An 18644-nucleotide genomic window follows, 5' to 3' on the forward strand; every position below is an offset into this window, starting at 1 on the left:
ATCAACCGATGAATGGTGAGCGGCAGAGCAGGTCACGGGAAGGGAGGACTCGTGGTGGCCGGTGGGCTGGTGGCTGCCCCTTACTCACTCTCAGTTAGTCCTGCGATTAGTTCGCGAAATATCACATTGAATGTTTCGGGGACGTCGGAAGGGGTTTTCGAATACTAATAAAAAAACTAATTACATAGCTCGTTTGGAAACAGCGGGACGAATTTATTAAGCCTAATTAATCCATCACTAGCGTATGTCGGTACTGTAGCACTTATGGCTAATCATGGCCTAATTAGGCTTAAAACAATCGTCTCGCGATTTTCAACCAAACTGTGTAATTAATTTTTTTCGTCTATATTTAATACTCTATGCATGTACCGCAAGATTCGATGTGACATTTTAGGGTGAAAATTTTTGGGAAACCTTAGCAGCCTGTACCTTGTGTTGGCCTTCTTTTGTAACGACCGCCCAAACACCATTCCACTCACTACACTATACGTACTGTACTCCTTTATGCTGCTGCTGGTGAGCTAGGGGCGGCGAGCCATTGCATTTGCATCTCGAGGTCACTGGCACTGTCCAGTGGCACAGCACTGCTTCTCGTTGTTGCAGGCTTGCAGCTGCAGTGCTAATGATCTCAACTGAAGCCGATGCTAACGAATTGCGATGGCCACGTCTCGGACTCGGAGCAGCCGAACAGACACCGCACTACCGCCGCTGTGCCCACCTACTGGCTACTGCTCCTTGCGCACTTTCGTTCCTTCTCATCCGGGCAGACTCAGACTCGGTTGGCTACTTCGTTTCGTTCCTGGTTCGTGAAGAAGTACTATTAGTTGGTTTGTATAAAAAAAAAATACTATTCTGATTACAAATTTATAATCATTTACGATAAACCACAGCTAAACAAACAGGCTGAGGGCAACAGCTCACGGGCGGCAGCAGGTTCACACGTTCAGTGGTTATCGTTGACGCACAACCTTTTCATCATCTGCATCTGGAGGACTAAAACGCAGACGCAGTGCGCATATATATATATATATATATATATATATATATATATATATATATATATATATATATATATATATATAGTGACGAAGCCAGGAAAAATTTAGGGGGAGCTGAACAAAAGAATAGAGGTTTTTTTATCTTCTCTTAACCTTAGCCCCTCCTACCTAATACATGTATGTATAAAATTTTAAGAGATGGCTTAGAGAAACTCCACGTGCTTAGGATGGGTAGGGGGGGCTGAAGCCCCCCTGGCCCCACCACTGGATCCGTCCATGTATATATATATATATATATATATATATATATATATATATATATATATATATATATATATATATATATTGTTATGCAGCGGGTCATAGAATAACTTAGGGATGTTTGGTTGCATCTCCTAAATTTTAGTCGTTGTCCCATCGAATGTTTAGACACATGTATGGAGTATTAAATATAGACTAATTACGAAACTAATTACATAGTTTGCGACTAATTTGCGAGACGAATCTTTTGAGCCTAATTAGTCCATGATTTGACAATATTTCGCTACAGTAAACATGTGCTAATTACGGATTAATTAGACTTAAAAATTCGCCTCGTGAAGTCCTGACGGATTATGTAATTTATTTTTTTATTAGTATCCGAACACCCTATACAACATCCTCCCAACACACCTCCTAAATTTTAGTAGCCGGATCCAAACACCCCCTTATTCTGTGGCAACTTTGAGTTACGATAATTACTATTCTACTTTACGAGATTACAGTAACTCCTTACTAAGTGATTTACTAGAACATTATGGTAAATATCACCGTGAGTTGTAGTAACACGAGTATCGTAAATGCATATTCATGTTATCGTAAATTGGTACAAATATTATCATAAATCAAGGTGGCTATAGAATAAGTTATTCTATGGCCAGCTGCAGAATAGTCTTACCCGAAATTGGTACAAACATTATCGTAAATCAAGGTGGCTATAGAATAAGTTATTCTATGGCCAGCTGCAGAATAGCCTTACCCTATAGAACGGGTAAGACTATTCTGCAGCTGGCTATAGAATAACTTATTCTATAGCCATCTTGATTTATGATAATATTTGTACCAATTTACGATAACATGAATATGTATTTAGGATACTCGTGTTACTACAACTCACGGTGATATTTACGATAATGTTATAGTAAATTACTTAGTAAGGAGTTACTGTAATCTCGTAAATTAGCATGATAATTATCGTAACTCAAAGTGGCCACAGAATAAGTTATTCTATGGCCAGCTGCGGAACAGCAGTTATATATATATATATATATATATATATATATATATATATATATATATATATAACTTATTCTGTATATATATATATATTGATTGAGACACTGCAGTTTGATGAGAGCGCCGTCCAGCACCATCTTCACGGGCTAGATCCAATTCCTTTCCTCCTCATCAGATACAAAAGGAAAAAAGAAGTATGGGCCGATTTAGAGAGATTGCGCAGCCCACAATACTACGGGCCAATCCCAGCAAGTCGACAATCCAATCCAATCCAACTAGCTCCCACTAAACCCACTCCCACCCGTCGAGTCGTTAACGCTCTCTCCCCTTGGCTTCTCTTCCTTCCCTCGCACTCCCCTGCTCCTCCTCCCGGTCCTAGTCTAGATCTCCACCGCGCGCGCGCAGATCCGCCACACCTCCATGGCGGATCTCGCCGCCGCCGCGGCCGCGGCCCCTCCGCCGGCCACTGACCTCTTCGGGGATCCGATCGAGGCGCACCCTCCCTGGTTCAAGCCCGACACCTTCCTCCGCGCGGGCTTCGACCCGGACGCCTACGTCGCCGAGCTCCGCTCCTACGTCCCGCTCGAGAGCCTCGCCGCCGAGCTCCGCGCCCACCTCGCCGCGCTCCGCGCCGAGCTCGTCGGCCTCATCAACCGCGACTACGCCGACTTCGTCGGACTCAGCGCGCGCCTCAAGGGCGTCGACGCCGCCGCCGCGCGCATGCGCGCCCCGCTCGCCGACCTCAGGGACAAGGTCGCAGCCTTCCGCGCTGGGGCATCCGCCGCGCTCGCCGCGCTCCGGGCGGGACTCGAACAGCGTGCCGCCGCCACCGCCGCGCGCGAGCTGCTTGAGCTCCTGCTCGACACCTCCCACGTCGTCTCCAAGGTACACTTCACCTCTCCTCTCTCGCGCCTCATGCTCATAGTTGTATTATATATATACGTATATGCTACTAGTAATGTGGCTTATCCCGGCAATCCTTTCTTCTACTTCCATTTATCGTTGGAGTTCGTTAATTTTGAAGACACAATTTGGCTTCACATTTCCTGAGTTTGAGCAATGCTCCATGCTAGGACACTGCCTTAGCCCTTAGCCCTTAGGTGTGCCGCATTTGCTGATTCATCATCGTTATTAGAGATCATATGATTATATGAATATGATGACCTGGCTACTTCCATTGTTATAGGGGGTGGAAGCTCTAAGCTATTCTTCATATTTAATAATTGCGTATTGATTTATTACCCTGAGTTTATTTAGATGCATATATGTATCACAAAGGGATTTCATATACAAGACTGATTCACAACTTTGGATGGTACTTTGGTAATCATGCGGGGGCAACATAATGTTATGTAATCAAGAAGTTACTCTCACGGAGTGACGGGTCAACTGATATATTTGCTTAATTCAAGGCTATCCTTAAAACGCGTTTATGATATACTCACCAGTCTATGTTCTCGTCATTTGTACATCTAGATAGAATGTTGAGCCATACCATGTCATTGCCCCTAAATGCTTCTTTGCCTATCCAGGTTGAGAAATTGATCAAGGAACTACCAACTGCACCATCAGATTCATCCAATGCCGAAGTTCCTAACAATGACACTGGAATGCCAAATGGGGAGGCTGGGACAGGTGTCAGAGAAACGCAAAGCATTCTCTTAGAAAGAATTGCTAGTGAGATGAACCGGCTTAAATTCTACATCAGTCATGCACAGGTTTGTGTCAGTGTATACTGTTGTTCTAACATGAAAGTACATCTTTTTTGTCTTTGCTTAAATTTCTGAGAAAAATCCATGAGGAAAATGTGCTCAGTGCATGATGAATATTGCTGTTTCACACCGTATTTTTAGTTTTCTTGTATCATCACTGAAGTCAGATACTCAGATCACCAAACTAGTTTGTGGCTTTCGATTTGGATTAATGCACTAAGGAAATAATTGGTCAAGTTTTGTTGGATAATATGCTGAACCACTAAGATAGCAATTTCATACTTGTACGTTTCATTGTATTGCAAACCGGTGCATCATATACATACTATTTCAACTTATGTTTATGATTCTTATTGTGTTACATTATGGCAGTACAGAACCTCCCTTTTATTGAGAACATGGAGAAGAGGGTCCAAGGTGCTACAAAACTGCTTGATGGTAGCTTGGAGCGCTGCTTTGTGGATGGTCTGGAACACCGTGATGCTAAAGTTATATACAACTGTTTGCGTGCTTATGCTGCAATTGACAATACATCATCGGCCGAAGAGCTTTTCCGTACAACAGTGGTGTCTCCATTGATTCAGAAAATAGTCCCTCAAAATTATGCGAGGGCTGTTGCTGGGGCATCATCTGATGAACTGGAAGATGATTATCAACAGATAAAAGAATGTGTAGAAAAAGATTTCAAATTTATATTGGAAATATCTTCATCAGGTAACCATAGGCTCTACAAAAAATTCTATTATTACTTCATGAATTGGAGCATGCATGGGCATGGCACACAGAATACAGGCTCATCTTTCTGCATTATCTAAGATTCCTTGATTTTTCTTTGGTGCAGAAAACTCAGGATTGCATGTTTTTGATTTTCTGGGTAATTCAATACTCAAAGAAGTCCTTTCTGCAATCCAGAAAGGCAAGCCTGGGGCCTTTTCTCCTGGAAAGCCTAAAGAATTCTTGAGGAACTACAAAGCAAGCTTAGGATTTCTTGATTTTCTTGAAGGTACTCTTATGTTGCAACTTGATTATTTTTCTGCCAATAATGTTGAACCAGAACTTGATTCCACTGTATTTTTTTTCATCCTCGTGTTTCACAAAAGCTCCACAGTCCAATATATATACATATTTCAAAGGTTCATATGGGTATTTAGAGTCATGATGGATCTTTTATTTTGCAGGCTACTGCCTCTCCAAGTCTGCTGTAACGAAGTTCCGCTCTGAGCCTGCTTACACAGATTTCATGCGACAATGGAATGTTGGTGTCTACTTTTCGTTGCGGTAAGCACAAACATGTACATCTATTATGTTATGAGGTGCTCTCCTGAAATCAAAACTTGACTTCTACCTGCTCGTTTATACAAGATTTCAGGAAATTGCGGGTGGCCTTGATTCTACTCTTACAAACACCTTTAGTCCTACTGGATCAAATGAGGCTCAAGGGAAGCCATTGCTCTTGAAGCAAAGTATTAAGCTCTTAGAAAGTTTGGAGTCATGTTGGAGTGATGAGGTTCTTTTATTCTCTCACTGTGATAAATTCCTTCGGTTGTCCTTGCAGCTTATTTCAAGGTATAACTACTGCTAAAGATTTTTTCCCCTTTTGTTTCCATGATTTATTAAACACTTATATATTGTGTATGTTCCTGTACGATAAGGTATACAACATGGCTTTCCTGTGGTTTATCTGCACGTAAAGCTTCTGATGGGAGCCCAAATTCACCTGCTGATGCTGAATGGGCACTGTCTATACCTATAGAAGATTTCATATATGTAAGTCACATCTGCAATAATGTCCGAACTCAGGTCATATCCCAATAGGATCTAGCGGTTTTCATCCTGTACTATGGACCTAGCTGCTTATGATTGAAATTTTGGGTATTATTATCCTATTTATTAACATTCTATATTCCTGTATGAAGTGTATGCTTAGTTTGAAATTTCTGGAGTTTTGAAGTTAGTTATAAGATGACTAGTTGCTTCAGAAGTGCTCAGTAAGTCTGCAGGAAGTCAGTGCTTCCACTTTTTGACTAGACAGACATGTACTGGTGTTTCAGTGGCAAAATAACTGCTGTTTGTACTTTGTAGCCCAATTTGTGGTAACTCTGAGGTAGTAAAAGCTCTTAGTAAGTACCTTTTGTTTGTTTGGTTGCATGAGTGGAGGCAAGTCCGTGTTACTTAATCTTTGTGCACTTTTCCTGTTTCTGACTTCTAAGGCATATTTCTTGTTACACTCAAAATGTTATCCAGTGTTGAGCAATGGGGACATATAAGAGTATAGCTCGTGGATCTTTTCTGTCTTTTGAATCCTAATAATGTCTTTGTTCATTGATTTACAGATAATGCATGATGTGCATGCTGTAATTGGTGAGCTTTCAGAATCAGGCAGCTTTATTGGACATGTGAATCAGTTGCTAGGATCATGCCCCATTGAAGTACTTAACCTTGTGAAACAAAGTATACTGCAGGCTGTCGAACCTTTAAAGGAGGTGTTGCCTGCAATAATGAATGTCATGATTGGAATCATAGTTAAGAAGTCTAATGAGGTGAGTAGGATGCCATGAACTTGTGATGGTACTATCTGCATGTTTTTAGTTATCCGCAGTTCATCACTTCTCCCTTGCAAACTAGATTACAAAAGGGTTTTGGGCTCTTGTTATTTTGCTAGTGAGAAGCACTTAGGCATCAAATATTGCCTAGGCTAATGTTGCACTTGTCAGCATTTTTTTTCTTCTAATTAAACTATATTCCTCCTGTTCTTTAACTGGCCAACTATTTTTTAATTGATTGTAGGACCTCAAGCACCTGAAAGGAATAACAGCGACGTATAGGATGACAAGTAAGCTTCCAGTGAGGCATTCTCCATATGTATCAGGAATTTTACATCCACTGAAGGTCAATGAACTTCCTGTTTTACCCTTGTTTTATGATTTATATTCATCTAAATGCAAGCAAAGCAGCTGAACTAGCGCATGATGTTCTATAGTAGCATGCTTGCTAAAAAAATGGTATAGTTGCAATTTAGGCCCTCAGGGCTTTCATTAACCCAAGGCAAGTGATGGGGCACATTTTAAATTTATTCTATGGTCAATGTAGTATTTTAGTCTTATTGTTGTTAAATGCATCATGTTGCATGATTGTGATGTCCTTTATTTTTCATATTTCTATTTCAATGCCTATGGTGATGTTATAATCATTTGATATGCTTATTTCATTAAACAGTCTTTTATTCTGAGATTTCCGTTGTTCGTGTAGGTGTTTCTTGAAGGGGAGCGTATACATTATCTATCAGAAGATGATAAAACTAAGTTGTGCCGAGGGTCTACAGATAAGATTACTGCAATTTACTATGACTTGGTCTCTGAAGTTGTCACTGTGGTGAGTAAGGATTGCCTAGCTGCTTACGAAAATTTGTTTTTGACCCACCAGTTACTTAGGTCAATTTATTTCAATTCTGAAGGCAAGGAAAACCGAGTCTTCATTGCAAAGACTGCGCCAAGGTGCACAAAGGCGAGTAGGGGCTAGTACAGATGCCTCAGATAACATCATATCTGATACAGACAAGATCTGTATGCAGCTATTTCTTGATATTCAGGTTTGTTGTCTGCCCCTTCTGCCCTTGTGCTCATAAATGATATTGATGCTATGTGCTGTGGCCATAAGAAATTCTCTTTCTAGGTTCACTTTGCATCTAAATTAAACAATGTTTTCCTCTTGGATTTATTTGGCACCCAAGCTTTTATTTACAACTAGCTTGGTTTGGCAACATATGTGGGCATGTGGCTATAGGGAAGCATAAAGTTACGGCACTTCTGACATGTTCTTTTGGTTGCATTGTTTTGCAGGAGTATGCACGAAACCTTCGTGCGATAGGAATAGATGCGAGAGAAATTGATTCCTACAGAGCTCTATGGCAGTGTGTTGCCCCAAAAGACAAACAAGAGAACATTCAGTTTTGATGTAAAGAACGCTGTCAGTATATATAAAATTGTCACCCGTAGATCTCTCAACATGTAGGTGTATCTGATGTTGTCCTTTTGGTTTGAATTACTTATGATGCATACATACATAGAGAACTGAATTTTGATGTCGCTGCCGTTCTATTTTATCATTAGGATGGTCACCTCCAAGATATAATCCAGAATTGGAGAATGTGTATCAATACATGATTCCATGTGAAATACAGGGATACTGTTGCAAACTGCTTGCAATTCTTTGATTGTGCATGCTCAAGTTTCTTTGATTGTGTCTGCTCAAGTTATCACGTGTGTGAAACTTAGATCTGCTGCAGGGCTCCCTGCACGTCTACTGTAACACTCTAGGTGTTTGGCTTCTACTAAATTGCATGTCATTTCATAAACATATGCATCATCTATGTCATCATGCCAGTGTCACTAAAACATACATATGCAACATTCGCATATTCTGTTTGTTTCGGACTTGATTGCTTATGAATGGTAGTAGTGCAACATATGAATGCAACATGAATTTCTCATACCTTGAAACATGGCAACAGGGTAGTAATGTGACAAGTATAAAATAACAACAAAGTCATGAAACATGTGAAACATTGCATTGCAACGATTGGGTGAAATGCTTGTTTTGTTGTTTCATCACATGTGATCATTTGAATTGGTATAACAATTGCGTAAAGTGGTTGATCATGGTCTAATACACCTTAACTACACTTAGGTTACTTGTTGGGACATTGTTCATGTAGATCAAAATGACCAAAATGCCCTCAAGTGAAGGTTTGACTTTTAATAACCCTTGGAGTGTCACTGTTTGACTGATTCAAAAGACCAACTTAGAGATCTTGCATGGTTGTGCACCCTTTACCAAAGTTGTAGCTAAATTATTAAGGAACAAAAGTTGTTTTATGATCATTTCATGAAAATGGCTAGAACATGCTCAAACATGGCCCACAAGTCAGAATTTCATGCTGATTTCAACACTGAAAAATATGCTAAGTCTTAACTGCAATTTTAGTTGGATCAAGCTCACTTTGGCTTGATGTAACTGCTGATCCATGGCAAATTAGATCATGGTCCTTGAAAAGAAATTGTAGATGGATGGTATACCTACATTTTTCATGTACATAGTCTTTGCAAAGGAGCAATGAATTAGCCGTATTGACACGTCGAAATGTCGCTGACAGTCATTGTCATCGTACACTCTCTCTGCGTCTCACCATTCACCCTGCCATCTTCTTCCTCCGCGCGCAGCTGCTTCCGCCCCTACTGTCGTGGAGCTCCGCCGTCACCTCGCACGCTCGCCACCGCAAAAACGCGTTGCCCAGCTCGTCTGTGGCTTTGCAGTGATCTCCTCTGCCTTCTCCACCCCATCGTCGATCCAATTGTGCCTTGGTAAGGGCGAATCGTCGTTTTCTTCTACCACCGCCATGGCTGACCTCGCCGGCATTGTTGCTCCACGTGGACAACCACCACCGTGACCCTCCCATCCTCTTCTCTCCCTTGCGCTAGGTCCAGTGATTACCACTGATGCTTGTAGGGTCATCCTTTATGTCTGTGACGCCGTCGTCTCGCCGAAGCCGGCCATGCCGTGACCGCGCGCCGCCGTGCTCGTCACCAACCCCGGTAGCCACGACAATAGCATCAATTGAGGGCACTGCTAGATGCGCACTGATGTGGTAAACGCCGTAGCACCGTCGGGTTCGCCGGAAGAGCCACCGGCGATGAGCTTCGTCGCCGCCCTGTTCTCCTCCCCTGCCTGTCTCTCTGTCGCGTGGGACCGCTTCGTCAGTGACCGCGCGCTGAGGCGGGAGCCTGGCGGGGCTGCGCCGTTGCTGGGCCGCTTGCGCACACGTCATGGGCCGCCGTTCCTTCGGGCCGGCCCAACAGTGGCTGAGATTTGTTTTCTTATTTTGTTTTTTTTATTATTTCACAGATTGGTGTACATATTCAAAAATATGTAGCTCTTAGTTGGTAGATCCAAATGATGTGGTTCTAATTTTGTTGAGTTCATGATAATGTCTAGTTTCTATTAAAAATATAATTCATGCCATGTTCTGTTATGAAAATAGAAGTTTCTATTTATCTCTTTTAATCATGCAAGAAATAGGGGTAATTATATCTTTTTCTAGGTAGCTCCAAATGGCATGAGATTTTTATTGTGTACTGCTCATATCATGAATAGCTTGTAGTTAAATTTTCATAAATTTTGGACACTGTATGTAAGAGATAGAAAATTATCTTGTTTGCATAAGTGGATCTTGAGTGAATTTTCATAATTTTTCTATAGATCCAGTAAAGGTAAATTTGGTGAGTGCTATTCTTATGCTAGAATGATGCTAGGAAAAATGTGAAATCTGTTGCTTGACACTTTTCAATAGGGTTTCCTAATTATGCTAAAAATGGACATGCCACCTGTTATTTTGGGTATAGCAAGTTCTGCTTGCTCAATGGCTTTGAAATTTTTATGGTAGTCTATGTGAAGCATGAGATAGCTACTGTAATTTTTGTAGATTTTTGTGAACAGTTTTACTATATATTGCTTTAATCACCTAATTAACTAAATAAATTGGAAAAGGATATTAAATAATTTATTTAGAAGTTAGCACTATACTTTCTAGTGTTCCTCTGGTATGTGCAACACGTTGGTAAACTTGGTTTGGTCAAATTAGGCTTTTGCATCATCATTAAATAATTAAGTTAGTAACCCTGTCATTTCTGGACAGATTCTAGGTTTACTGGAATTCGATTTGGTTAACGTAAGAATCATGCTTTGATGTTTACAATTGATTTGTAGAGAATTTCATAAGCTTTCCAGAATGTCCTCATGCAAGTCATTTGGAATTGTAGAACTCTGGTTGTGATTGAATTAAGGGACTACTTGTGTGCATATGAAACTTTAATTGTTAATTTATGTATGCCTTTACTATTTCTAAGTTTGTGGTAATGTTTCTAGGTGTTAGGCCTTTAACTGAAGATGAGTATCTTTATCTTAGGTTATGCAAGTTAGGTAAGTTGATCTTGTTCTTTAAGTTAAGTTAGATACATGCTTAAAGTGATTTGAATAAAGCTATTTTACTCGGTAAACGGGTGTCCAGTGATGCTTTCGTAAACACTTACTGTGATTCATTCATCATAAGCATCATGTCATTCCTTATGCATCCATGATATTCATCTCGTGCATCGACATGCAATAGGTGTACCAGAGGGAGTAACACTGCTGGAATTCAAGGAACCGAGCGAGCAGCAGCAGCCGACACCAGAGGTTCAGGAGGTGCAGCCTTCAGAAGAAGTGCCAGACGAGGTCGCCGTTGAGTGCCCGGATCACTGTCCTTGCAACTTTGTGAAAGGCAAGCCCCGGAGCATATTAAGCCTCCTAATTTCCAAAATGCAGTTACTGTATTATTGTTACATATATTGTTGCATTAAGTTTAGGTGTTGGATGCAAACACTTGCTGCATTGGTTATCCAATCCTTGTCCAGATATTGTTACCATGAATCCTATGTAGCTCAGGTTCGCATAGTGCTTAGCCCTACTTAAACGCGGTAGAAGTCGGGTGATTTCCTGTCACCTGCGAGATATAGGAATATACATGTGGCACGGTTGGCTATATTTGCTATCGTGGAAAAGAACCAGTCTTAATTTGAAATGAAGACCGGACGGAGGCTTGCCGGTTTGTAGTGACTCCGTCTGTGTCGCTTAAGGACTGATTCTTGGAGCCTTTCCTGTTCATGTTGAACGCATGCCTCTCTCTTAGTTGGCCGTGTCCGAAGACCGACCACGAAGCCGAGTAGCTCACCTCAGGCCGGGAGTCGATAAGTATAAAGTGCGCCTCGAAAGGGAGCCGTAGGCGTGAGTCCAAGGGTAGGTGATTTAAAAGTCCTGATCGTCCTGGCAGAAGGGTAATCCCTGAGAGTGCTGGCGCTGATTGAACCCGCGAATTTGATTCCTGAGATGTCCCAAAGGTAACCCACGGCTACCCTTCCTAAGTATGCCAGGGTGAGAGTTAGGAATACCCCCTCAGCTGAGTTGTAATTCGATTCGAGTCGTCGTCTCTCCCGGTTAGTGAGAACTTGACGGGCTTATCTCCAATGTAGATACACTAAATAACATAATGGTTCGGAAATGATGATATGATGATAACAGCCTTATTATACCTGCTATGGTTAATATTGTTTGCTCCTAATAAGTGAGTGCTCTAGTACAGGTGCTAATCTAGTGGACAGGCAAATGATGATAAGCTTGATGCTAAGTTTAAATTGGTTACTATAATCATAAGCTCTTTTACGCAACTGTGTCAAGCTAGCCCACCTCAAAAGCCTTGCAGGACCCTTGGTGTCTTTTATTTCTGGTTTTGACGGGTAAGTCTAGCTGAGTACCTTCTCGTACTCAGGGTTTATCTCCCATCTGTTGCAGATGACCAGTTCTACTTTGGTTGCTGCAAGTACTGTCTTCTCCCAGCTGGGGATGAAGACTAGACCGTTGGACGCGGTCTCTACTAGTTCTCGTACCTGATAATGTTTTTGTGGGACATGACTCAGACTTGGCAATGTATTTGAAAACTATGATGTTTTGTACTAAACTATGTTGCTTCCGCACACTCAAACTTGGTTTGTAATATGTTATTTGAACTCTGATGGATGTAATTCGAATGCTACTTGTGAAATGTTGTAACGAATGATGTGTTGTGTTGAATCACTACGATCTTGGTTTGTATGTCGAGAGTTGGTTGAAATCCTTCGTGATTTCCGGACTACCGGGATTATGGGAGCTTAAGTACAGGAATTTGATCGCTTCGGTGATTGTTTTTGTATTTACGTTCTTATGATTTGGTCGGTTCTGTTACAGCTACATGGTCATGTGTTTGTTCTTAAGCCCTGTCCCCATTGGTATTACCTCTTGTTAGTCTTTTGTGCACAACAGAACGTGTAATTTCAGATGACGAATGATCAAGTTTACCGATTCTAGTATTCTGTTTTGGCTGCTAAATTGAGAAATTCCACTTTTTTTTTTCTTTTGACCAGCAACTAATATGAGGCTTCAAACACCCAGTGGTTTACCGGCCGTAATGGCGAGAGGATGTTGTTTTCAGGCTTCTTTTCCCTATTAAATATAATTGGATATGCAAATTTAACATCGAATTCTGAAACGAACGTGTAAAAACAAGAGCAACGAGTTTAAAACGTTTAGGTCACCAACCCAGTGAAAACAAAGCTAAGTCGTGTGGTCCCCCTCCCTACTTATGTTATTAGTTCTGGGCTGAGATAAAAAAAAATATTAGTTCTGAAGAAACTACTAGCAATCAGGCCGATTTGCAGGATTCTATGGAGACAAATCGCTTGTTGCAAAAACAGCTCAAACTACTGAACCTCAAGTTCTCAAAGTCATGTTCTGCGCCACGTCTTGCTACCAGACAGCAAGTATTACAACAGGGACAACACAACGGGGGCACTAACTCAAGTGACAATGATACAATCGGCACTGGTTCATCCAATCTTTTAACGATACCTATCAGTTTCCGAACCAACTGAAGCATGAGCAGCAACCCTGCAAGGAAACATCAGTTTCTGAACCAACTGAAGCATGAGCAACCCTGCAAGAAAGCAGCAGAACAGTGAATTCAACAAGGTCATATAATGTTTCTTTCAACATATTATAGTGTTTAATTCAACATAATCAAATTCTAGAAAGTTATTTCCAAAAGCAGTTGCCAAAGTAGATCCCTTAGATACAAACCAAACAAATGCCACATGTCAGTTGTGAAATACAATGATGTGTTGTAGTGGGTGATTACTAGGAGCTAAACAGAGCAACAAAAAGCAATGGGTAGTCTGCGCCAAAAGGTAACAATGCTATCAATATACGGCCTGTTCGCTTGGCTTATAAGCCGTACTTTTTCAGCCAACGAACAATATTTTTCTCTCACAACAAATCAGTCAACAGTACTTAGTATTGCTGTTTTTCAGCTTAGAAACTGTAGTCTGCGCCATGTTTTGCTGGACTTTAGTCAATTTTCAACTATTGTTGAAGTAAGCATGGGGCAATGAACGCTAAAACCAGTAATGGTGCGTAAAGCAGTTGAATTAAGTGATTCTGCTACTTGGTGCTATGATGGTTAGTGCTCTGAAATCATTTGGCAGCCATTTTCAGTTTTCAGAAGGACATCAAAATGCAAGAAAAAAACAAAACTATAAGAAGCACATGCAAATAAATGCTTTAACCTGAATATTAGATCAAGAAATAGTTTAAACCAGCAGCATGCCAATAAGTCTGAAGTGGACTCACAGAGGATTCGTATTTGCGGCCTTGATTGGAGCGGTTATAACCTGTGTCACTGGTGATAACAGGAGCATCGCCAGACTGCTTCTCCTCCCTCACTTTGTTAAATATGTCGGTGAAACCTTCACCTGTGGACGGGTCTTTCTCATCCCATTCTCCAAACTTGGGCACAGCTGATCCTCTCTCAGGCTGCATGTGCAAGGAATAACAGATTAACAGTACATCTCTTCAGAAATTATACATATAAAACAATTTCCAATGCAGTTTCAACTTAATTGCTTCAGTTCCCTTCACACACAAATATCAATATATCATAAGCACATTACGTATAATGTTGTACTTAAAAACTTAAAAGACATTAAGATTATACCGTTTCATCTCCGCGGCCACTTGGTCTCATCTTTGACCTTCCAGGTGTGGTGGGTGCAGTTCCACGGTGTCCTTCGGATGAACCCCTGCGTTCCCATGAAGGAGATGAAACCCCTCCTTTGTTTACAACTCTAGCTTGGTGGTGAGGATGCAGAGGCGATCTCTCCATGCCAGTTTTTCTTGCTGCACTGTCATAGCTGGTATTAACACCATGTTTATGAGTTGCTGACTCAGCATACGGTCTTCGAGAAGGGGCCTCGTGCCGACGAAGATCGTCTTCTCTGTTGGCACGTCTTTCGTCCTTGGGCTTTTGCACCACAGGATCTGACCCAGTCCTCAGGGGAGAAGCTTTAGCTGATGGCGAATCCTTGGAAAGTGCTTCCGGATCTCCACTGTGGTCATTCTGACTAGCAGATCTACTTGGAGATTTACCTTTACGAGCATTTTCGAAATACTGCGTGTAAAGGTGATCACCCTCGTCCTCCCAGCTTCCAAATTTAGGCACTCCTTGATGCTGGCACAGTATAATAAATAAATCCACATCAGACAGTGGCTGTCAAATTGATAAAACACCTAGTACAATATTAGGTGAAGTACAAACTGCCATAGGCCATGTTTGGTTCTTACCTCCTAAAATTTTTAGGAGCTAAAAGTTTTAGGAGCTTTTAGCAGCCATCTAAAACCTTCTAAAAATATGTTTGGTTCCACCTACTAAAAGTGACTAAAAGCAATAAGTACTATTGAACAGAGACACTTTTGTCCTTCTTCCTCCTACCCCTGCTACCCCTGCGCTCTTCCTCTCGCCTCCGCCGCGATGGCCCTCGGCGGCACGGCGCCCGCCGCCTCCCGCTCCGGCGAGGCCGGCTCCACCGCAGGCGTGCGCCCCTCAACCCGCCGCACCACCAGCCGCCTGGGCGAATCTCGGGCTAGAGGAGGAACAGCCCCCTGGGCGAATCGGCGATGGCGACCCACCCGGCCTCCCCGACCGCCGGCGCCGACTGGGGCTCCATCCCGGTCTCCATCGACGACGAGCCCGACGCCGGCATCGCCTTCACCTCCACCAAGGCGCAGGACCTCGCGCAGCCGCTCGTCGTCGCGCAGATCCCCTTCAAGATCCAGCCCGGCCGACGGCGTCCAGGGGAGCAGCGGGCCGTCGGCGTCGGGGGAGCGGGAGGGCGGCCTGGGGCTAGGGGCGGCGGATCCGACAGCGGGAGCCCTGGCGCTTCGGCAGGTCCAGCAGCTGGAGCCCCGACGCCGTCGCTGCTTTCCGCCGGGTTTGGGCGCGAAGGGGCGGCGGATCCGGCGGGGGGAGGGCGCGGACCGGAGGCGCGAGGGAGCGGCGGCGGCGCAAGGGGGAGTGGAGGAGGGGAGGGAGCGGCGGCGGGGTTGGGGAGGGATCGGGGGTGGCGCGAGGGGCGGGCCCGTGCAGCGGCAGCAGGGGGAGGGAGGGTGGGAGAGAGAAAGAGGGGTAGTGGGGGTTTAGATAGACTTTAGGAGGTTTTAGGAAGGGGTGGAGCTCCTAAAGTTTTTGATCCCTTCTAAAGTTTTTAGGAGATTTTAAGAGGAGTTGTTTGGTTCTTTAGGCAAATTCTATCTAGATTTTAGCTCTTAAAACTTTTAGAAGAGGTAACCAAACAGGGCCATAGTTCCATACTAAGAGAATCTATTGATCCATCAAGGCTGCAGGGAGCCGTCATTGATTGAGATAAGGAAAATCCCAAACACATACGGAAACAGAGCAATAGACTCTATCACACCCCCACATTTCACAAAGATGGCACCCCTTTAACTATTATCTACCACATCAGTATGGAGGGCACAAGATCAATAGTAAAACCGAGACAATTTTGATCCTCATAGACTCGCGATGAATTGGTTTAAAGTACTAGTAAAAATAGACTCATAGTAATAACACTCAGGACACAACAAAGCCACACATTCTAACCGAATCTTGATGACCGAGGAAAAAGACAAAGCAAGTAATTTGATTGCAGATTAGTACTACATTTCTTGGGACAGGGAAGGACCGCAGCAAGAAATTGCTCCGGCGGAGATGCAATCTGTCTCCCCTTCACGAAGCAAAAACAGGATAACCTAGGCAAGACTAGCACCGCCCGACCGGGTTTCGCAAGGCCAGAGAGGGAAACGACGAAGCTGCGCTGCCAGCCGAAGGCAATTCCAAGAAGCCCCACATGCTTAAGCCCCAGCAGGATCGGCGCCCAAGACGAAGCTGCCGTTTCCTCCCACCGCCAACCAAGCAAGGTGACCCGATCCAGACCCGACCCACCACCTCGGGAACCGCCACTCGAATTGGGGGGAGAGCAAGAACTTACGGCCATTTCGTCGGAGAAGGTCCCAGGAACAGCTGCGAAAGGCGGCTCCTTTACAGTTACGGCTCACAGGGCGCCGCCTTCCCCCTCCGCGACGCCTGGATTTGGAGCAAGAAGCGCCGCGTTCAACAACAGGAGAAAGAGAGAGACAAAGATGCGGCCAATAAGAGAGGAGGAGGAAGACGAGACGAGACTGCGGGGAAGAGAAAGAGAAAGAGGGAGAGAGAGGACGAGGAAGGAGGAGTTGAAGCAAGCGCAGGGGAGGAAGAAAGAAAAGGCAGGGGTCGTGTTTGACCATTACGGCGTCGGGTTCTCGCTGCTGCTGCCACTGCTTCGTCGTCGTTCGCTGCCCGCTTCCCCTCCTTCGCTGCTGTTGCTGTTGCTCCTGAATGCGGTGGGTGGTGTGAAAATTCTGCATTTTAGTCCTTTTTAAAAACATATTTTATAGGTAGACCCTCCACGAAACTTTTTCAAAAAATAGACCAAAGCTCGGCGTGCAATGATACTACGTCCAGGTATGTGGCTCAACGTGCTACGATTAAACGCTAAACTTGCCACGTAAGCGCCAACGTGTCGATCCGGCTCGAAGCTCGGCGTTTAATCATTTAACGCCGAGGTTAGGCACGTCGGCGTTTAATGAGTTCACGCCAAGGTATGGTGTTGCTACAGTACAAGTTAATAGCATAAGTGTATGATGTATTTGTCCATTCAATATCTTTTGAAGATCCATAAAAAATAAATATAAGTCCTCTTGACATGAGATCATTTTCAATATAACCATAAGGTTACCCTCCACGGGACAAAAATACATGGATTAATAAATTGTTTGCCAATATTTATACAAATATTTTTTTTGTGAATGCACGTGTTAATTGGGAGTGCACCCACGCTTGTATAAATAGTTGGACTTAAGTCATTTTTTTTGTGGTGCGAAATAGAAGCAAGTAAAATAAAAGAATACACACATGGAAGTGTCATGTATCTGGGCTAGCCTTGATGTTGTGTTGTGCCTTGGCTGGTGAGATAAATATATTTCCAAAATGCAGTGATGAGCTCGGATGTTGAAAGCTAGGAGTAGTAAGGTGCAGCATAGCACATGAACAGTCAAATGCAGGAAATGAAATTAACCAATAAGATGTTCATATTAAAACATTCGCCCTGTGAAGCCAAGGGTGATTAGTTGCACTTAAACATCCAAATGCAAAGAGTTATTATTTTAGCAAAGTAACAAAAGTGCCCAAGGTTTCTGTACAAAAAAAATTAGAACTAATGAGTTTTCTTAAATTTAGAACTAAGTTTTCTTCTGCTCGGTTGTTATTTTGCTCCGAACAACCCTTGCCATGGACGCCTTGCTTCTAGTTCCCCTGTTGATACAATTCTAAATAGTTAGTATGAAGAGCAATTGAGATGTGAAAAGCTTAGTTAAACACGAAGTAATAAAATTAAGTGCCCCGTTGCAAGTACAGGGTGCAACCAAGCCTAAATTGCTATCATGTTCCATTCTTTGTTTCAAAATATGAAAAAGAAAATCCGATCGAAGTCGCATTAGGCACAATGAATCAAGTGAACTACAGATGAATTCATTCTTCATGTAAGTAGATCTTTACCCATAAGTGCTGTATAGAGAACATCCCGAGGGCAATATTGTTCCTAGTAGTAATAAAAGTTTGCAAGCTCTGTAAGCATATTGTTTTGGCCAAATTGGAAGCAATTTC

General features: G+C 42.9%; 2 protein-coding genes across 4 annotated transcripts; one reads left to right on the top strand and one right to left on the bottom strand.

Moving 5' to 3' along the window:
* Positions 1-2594: 2594 nt before the first annotated feature.
* Positions 2595-8198, top strand: LOC136516747 (conserved oligomeric Golgi complex subunit 2-like). The gene is made up of 12 exons (XM_066510231.1): positions 2595-3158; positions 3806-3991; positions 4363-4699; positions 4827-4988; positions 5164-5263; positions 5348-5551; positions 5638-5752; positions 6319-6525; positions 6773-6874; positions 7235-7357; positions 7440-7574; positions 7825-8198. The coding sequence occupies exons 1-12, from the start codon at positions 2694-2696 to the stop codon at positions 7936-7938; spliced, it is 2250 nt and encodes a 749-aa protein (XP_066366328.1). The 5' UTR covers positions 2595-2693; the 3' UTR covers positions 7939-8198.
* A 5034-nt stretch (positions 8199-13232) lies between these two features.
* Positions 13233-17303, bottom strand: LOC136517200 (RPM1-interacting protein 4-like). 3 transcript variants are annotated; one of them, XM_066510731.1, is made up of 5 exons: positions 17225-17303; positions 16933-17027; positions 14601-15113; positions 14237-14419; positions 13233-13544 (listed from the first exon to the last, which is right to left on the bottom strand). In XM_066510731.1, the coding sequence occupies exons 2-5, from the start codon at positions 16936-16938 to the stop codon at positions 13512-13514; spliced, it is 735 nt and encodes a 244-aa protein (XP_066366828.1). In that variant the 5' UTR covers positions 16939-17027; positions 17225-17303; the 3' UTR covers positions 13233-13511. The 3 variants fall into 3 exon arrangements, with proteins under 3 accessions (XP_066366828.1, XP_066366829.1, XP_066366827.1); XM_066510732.1 differs by having other exon boundaries at positions 17231-17255; XM_066510730.1 differs by lacking the exon at positions 17225-17303 and having other exon boundaries at positions 16933-17218.
* Positions 17304-18644: the final 1341 nt, after the last annotated feature.

Source organism: Miscanthus floridulus, chromosome 17, assembly GCF_019320115.1.
Source record: "Miscanthus floridulus cultivar M001 chromosome 17, ASM1932011v1, whole genome shotgun sequence".
Taxonomy (NCBI): domain Eukaryota; kingdom Viridiplantae; phylum Streptophyta; class Magnoliopsida; order Poales; family Poaceae; genus Miscanthus; species Miscanthus floridulus.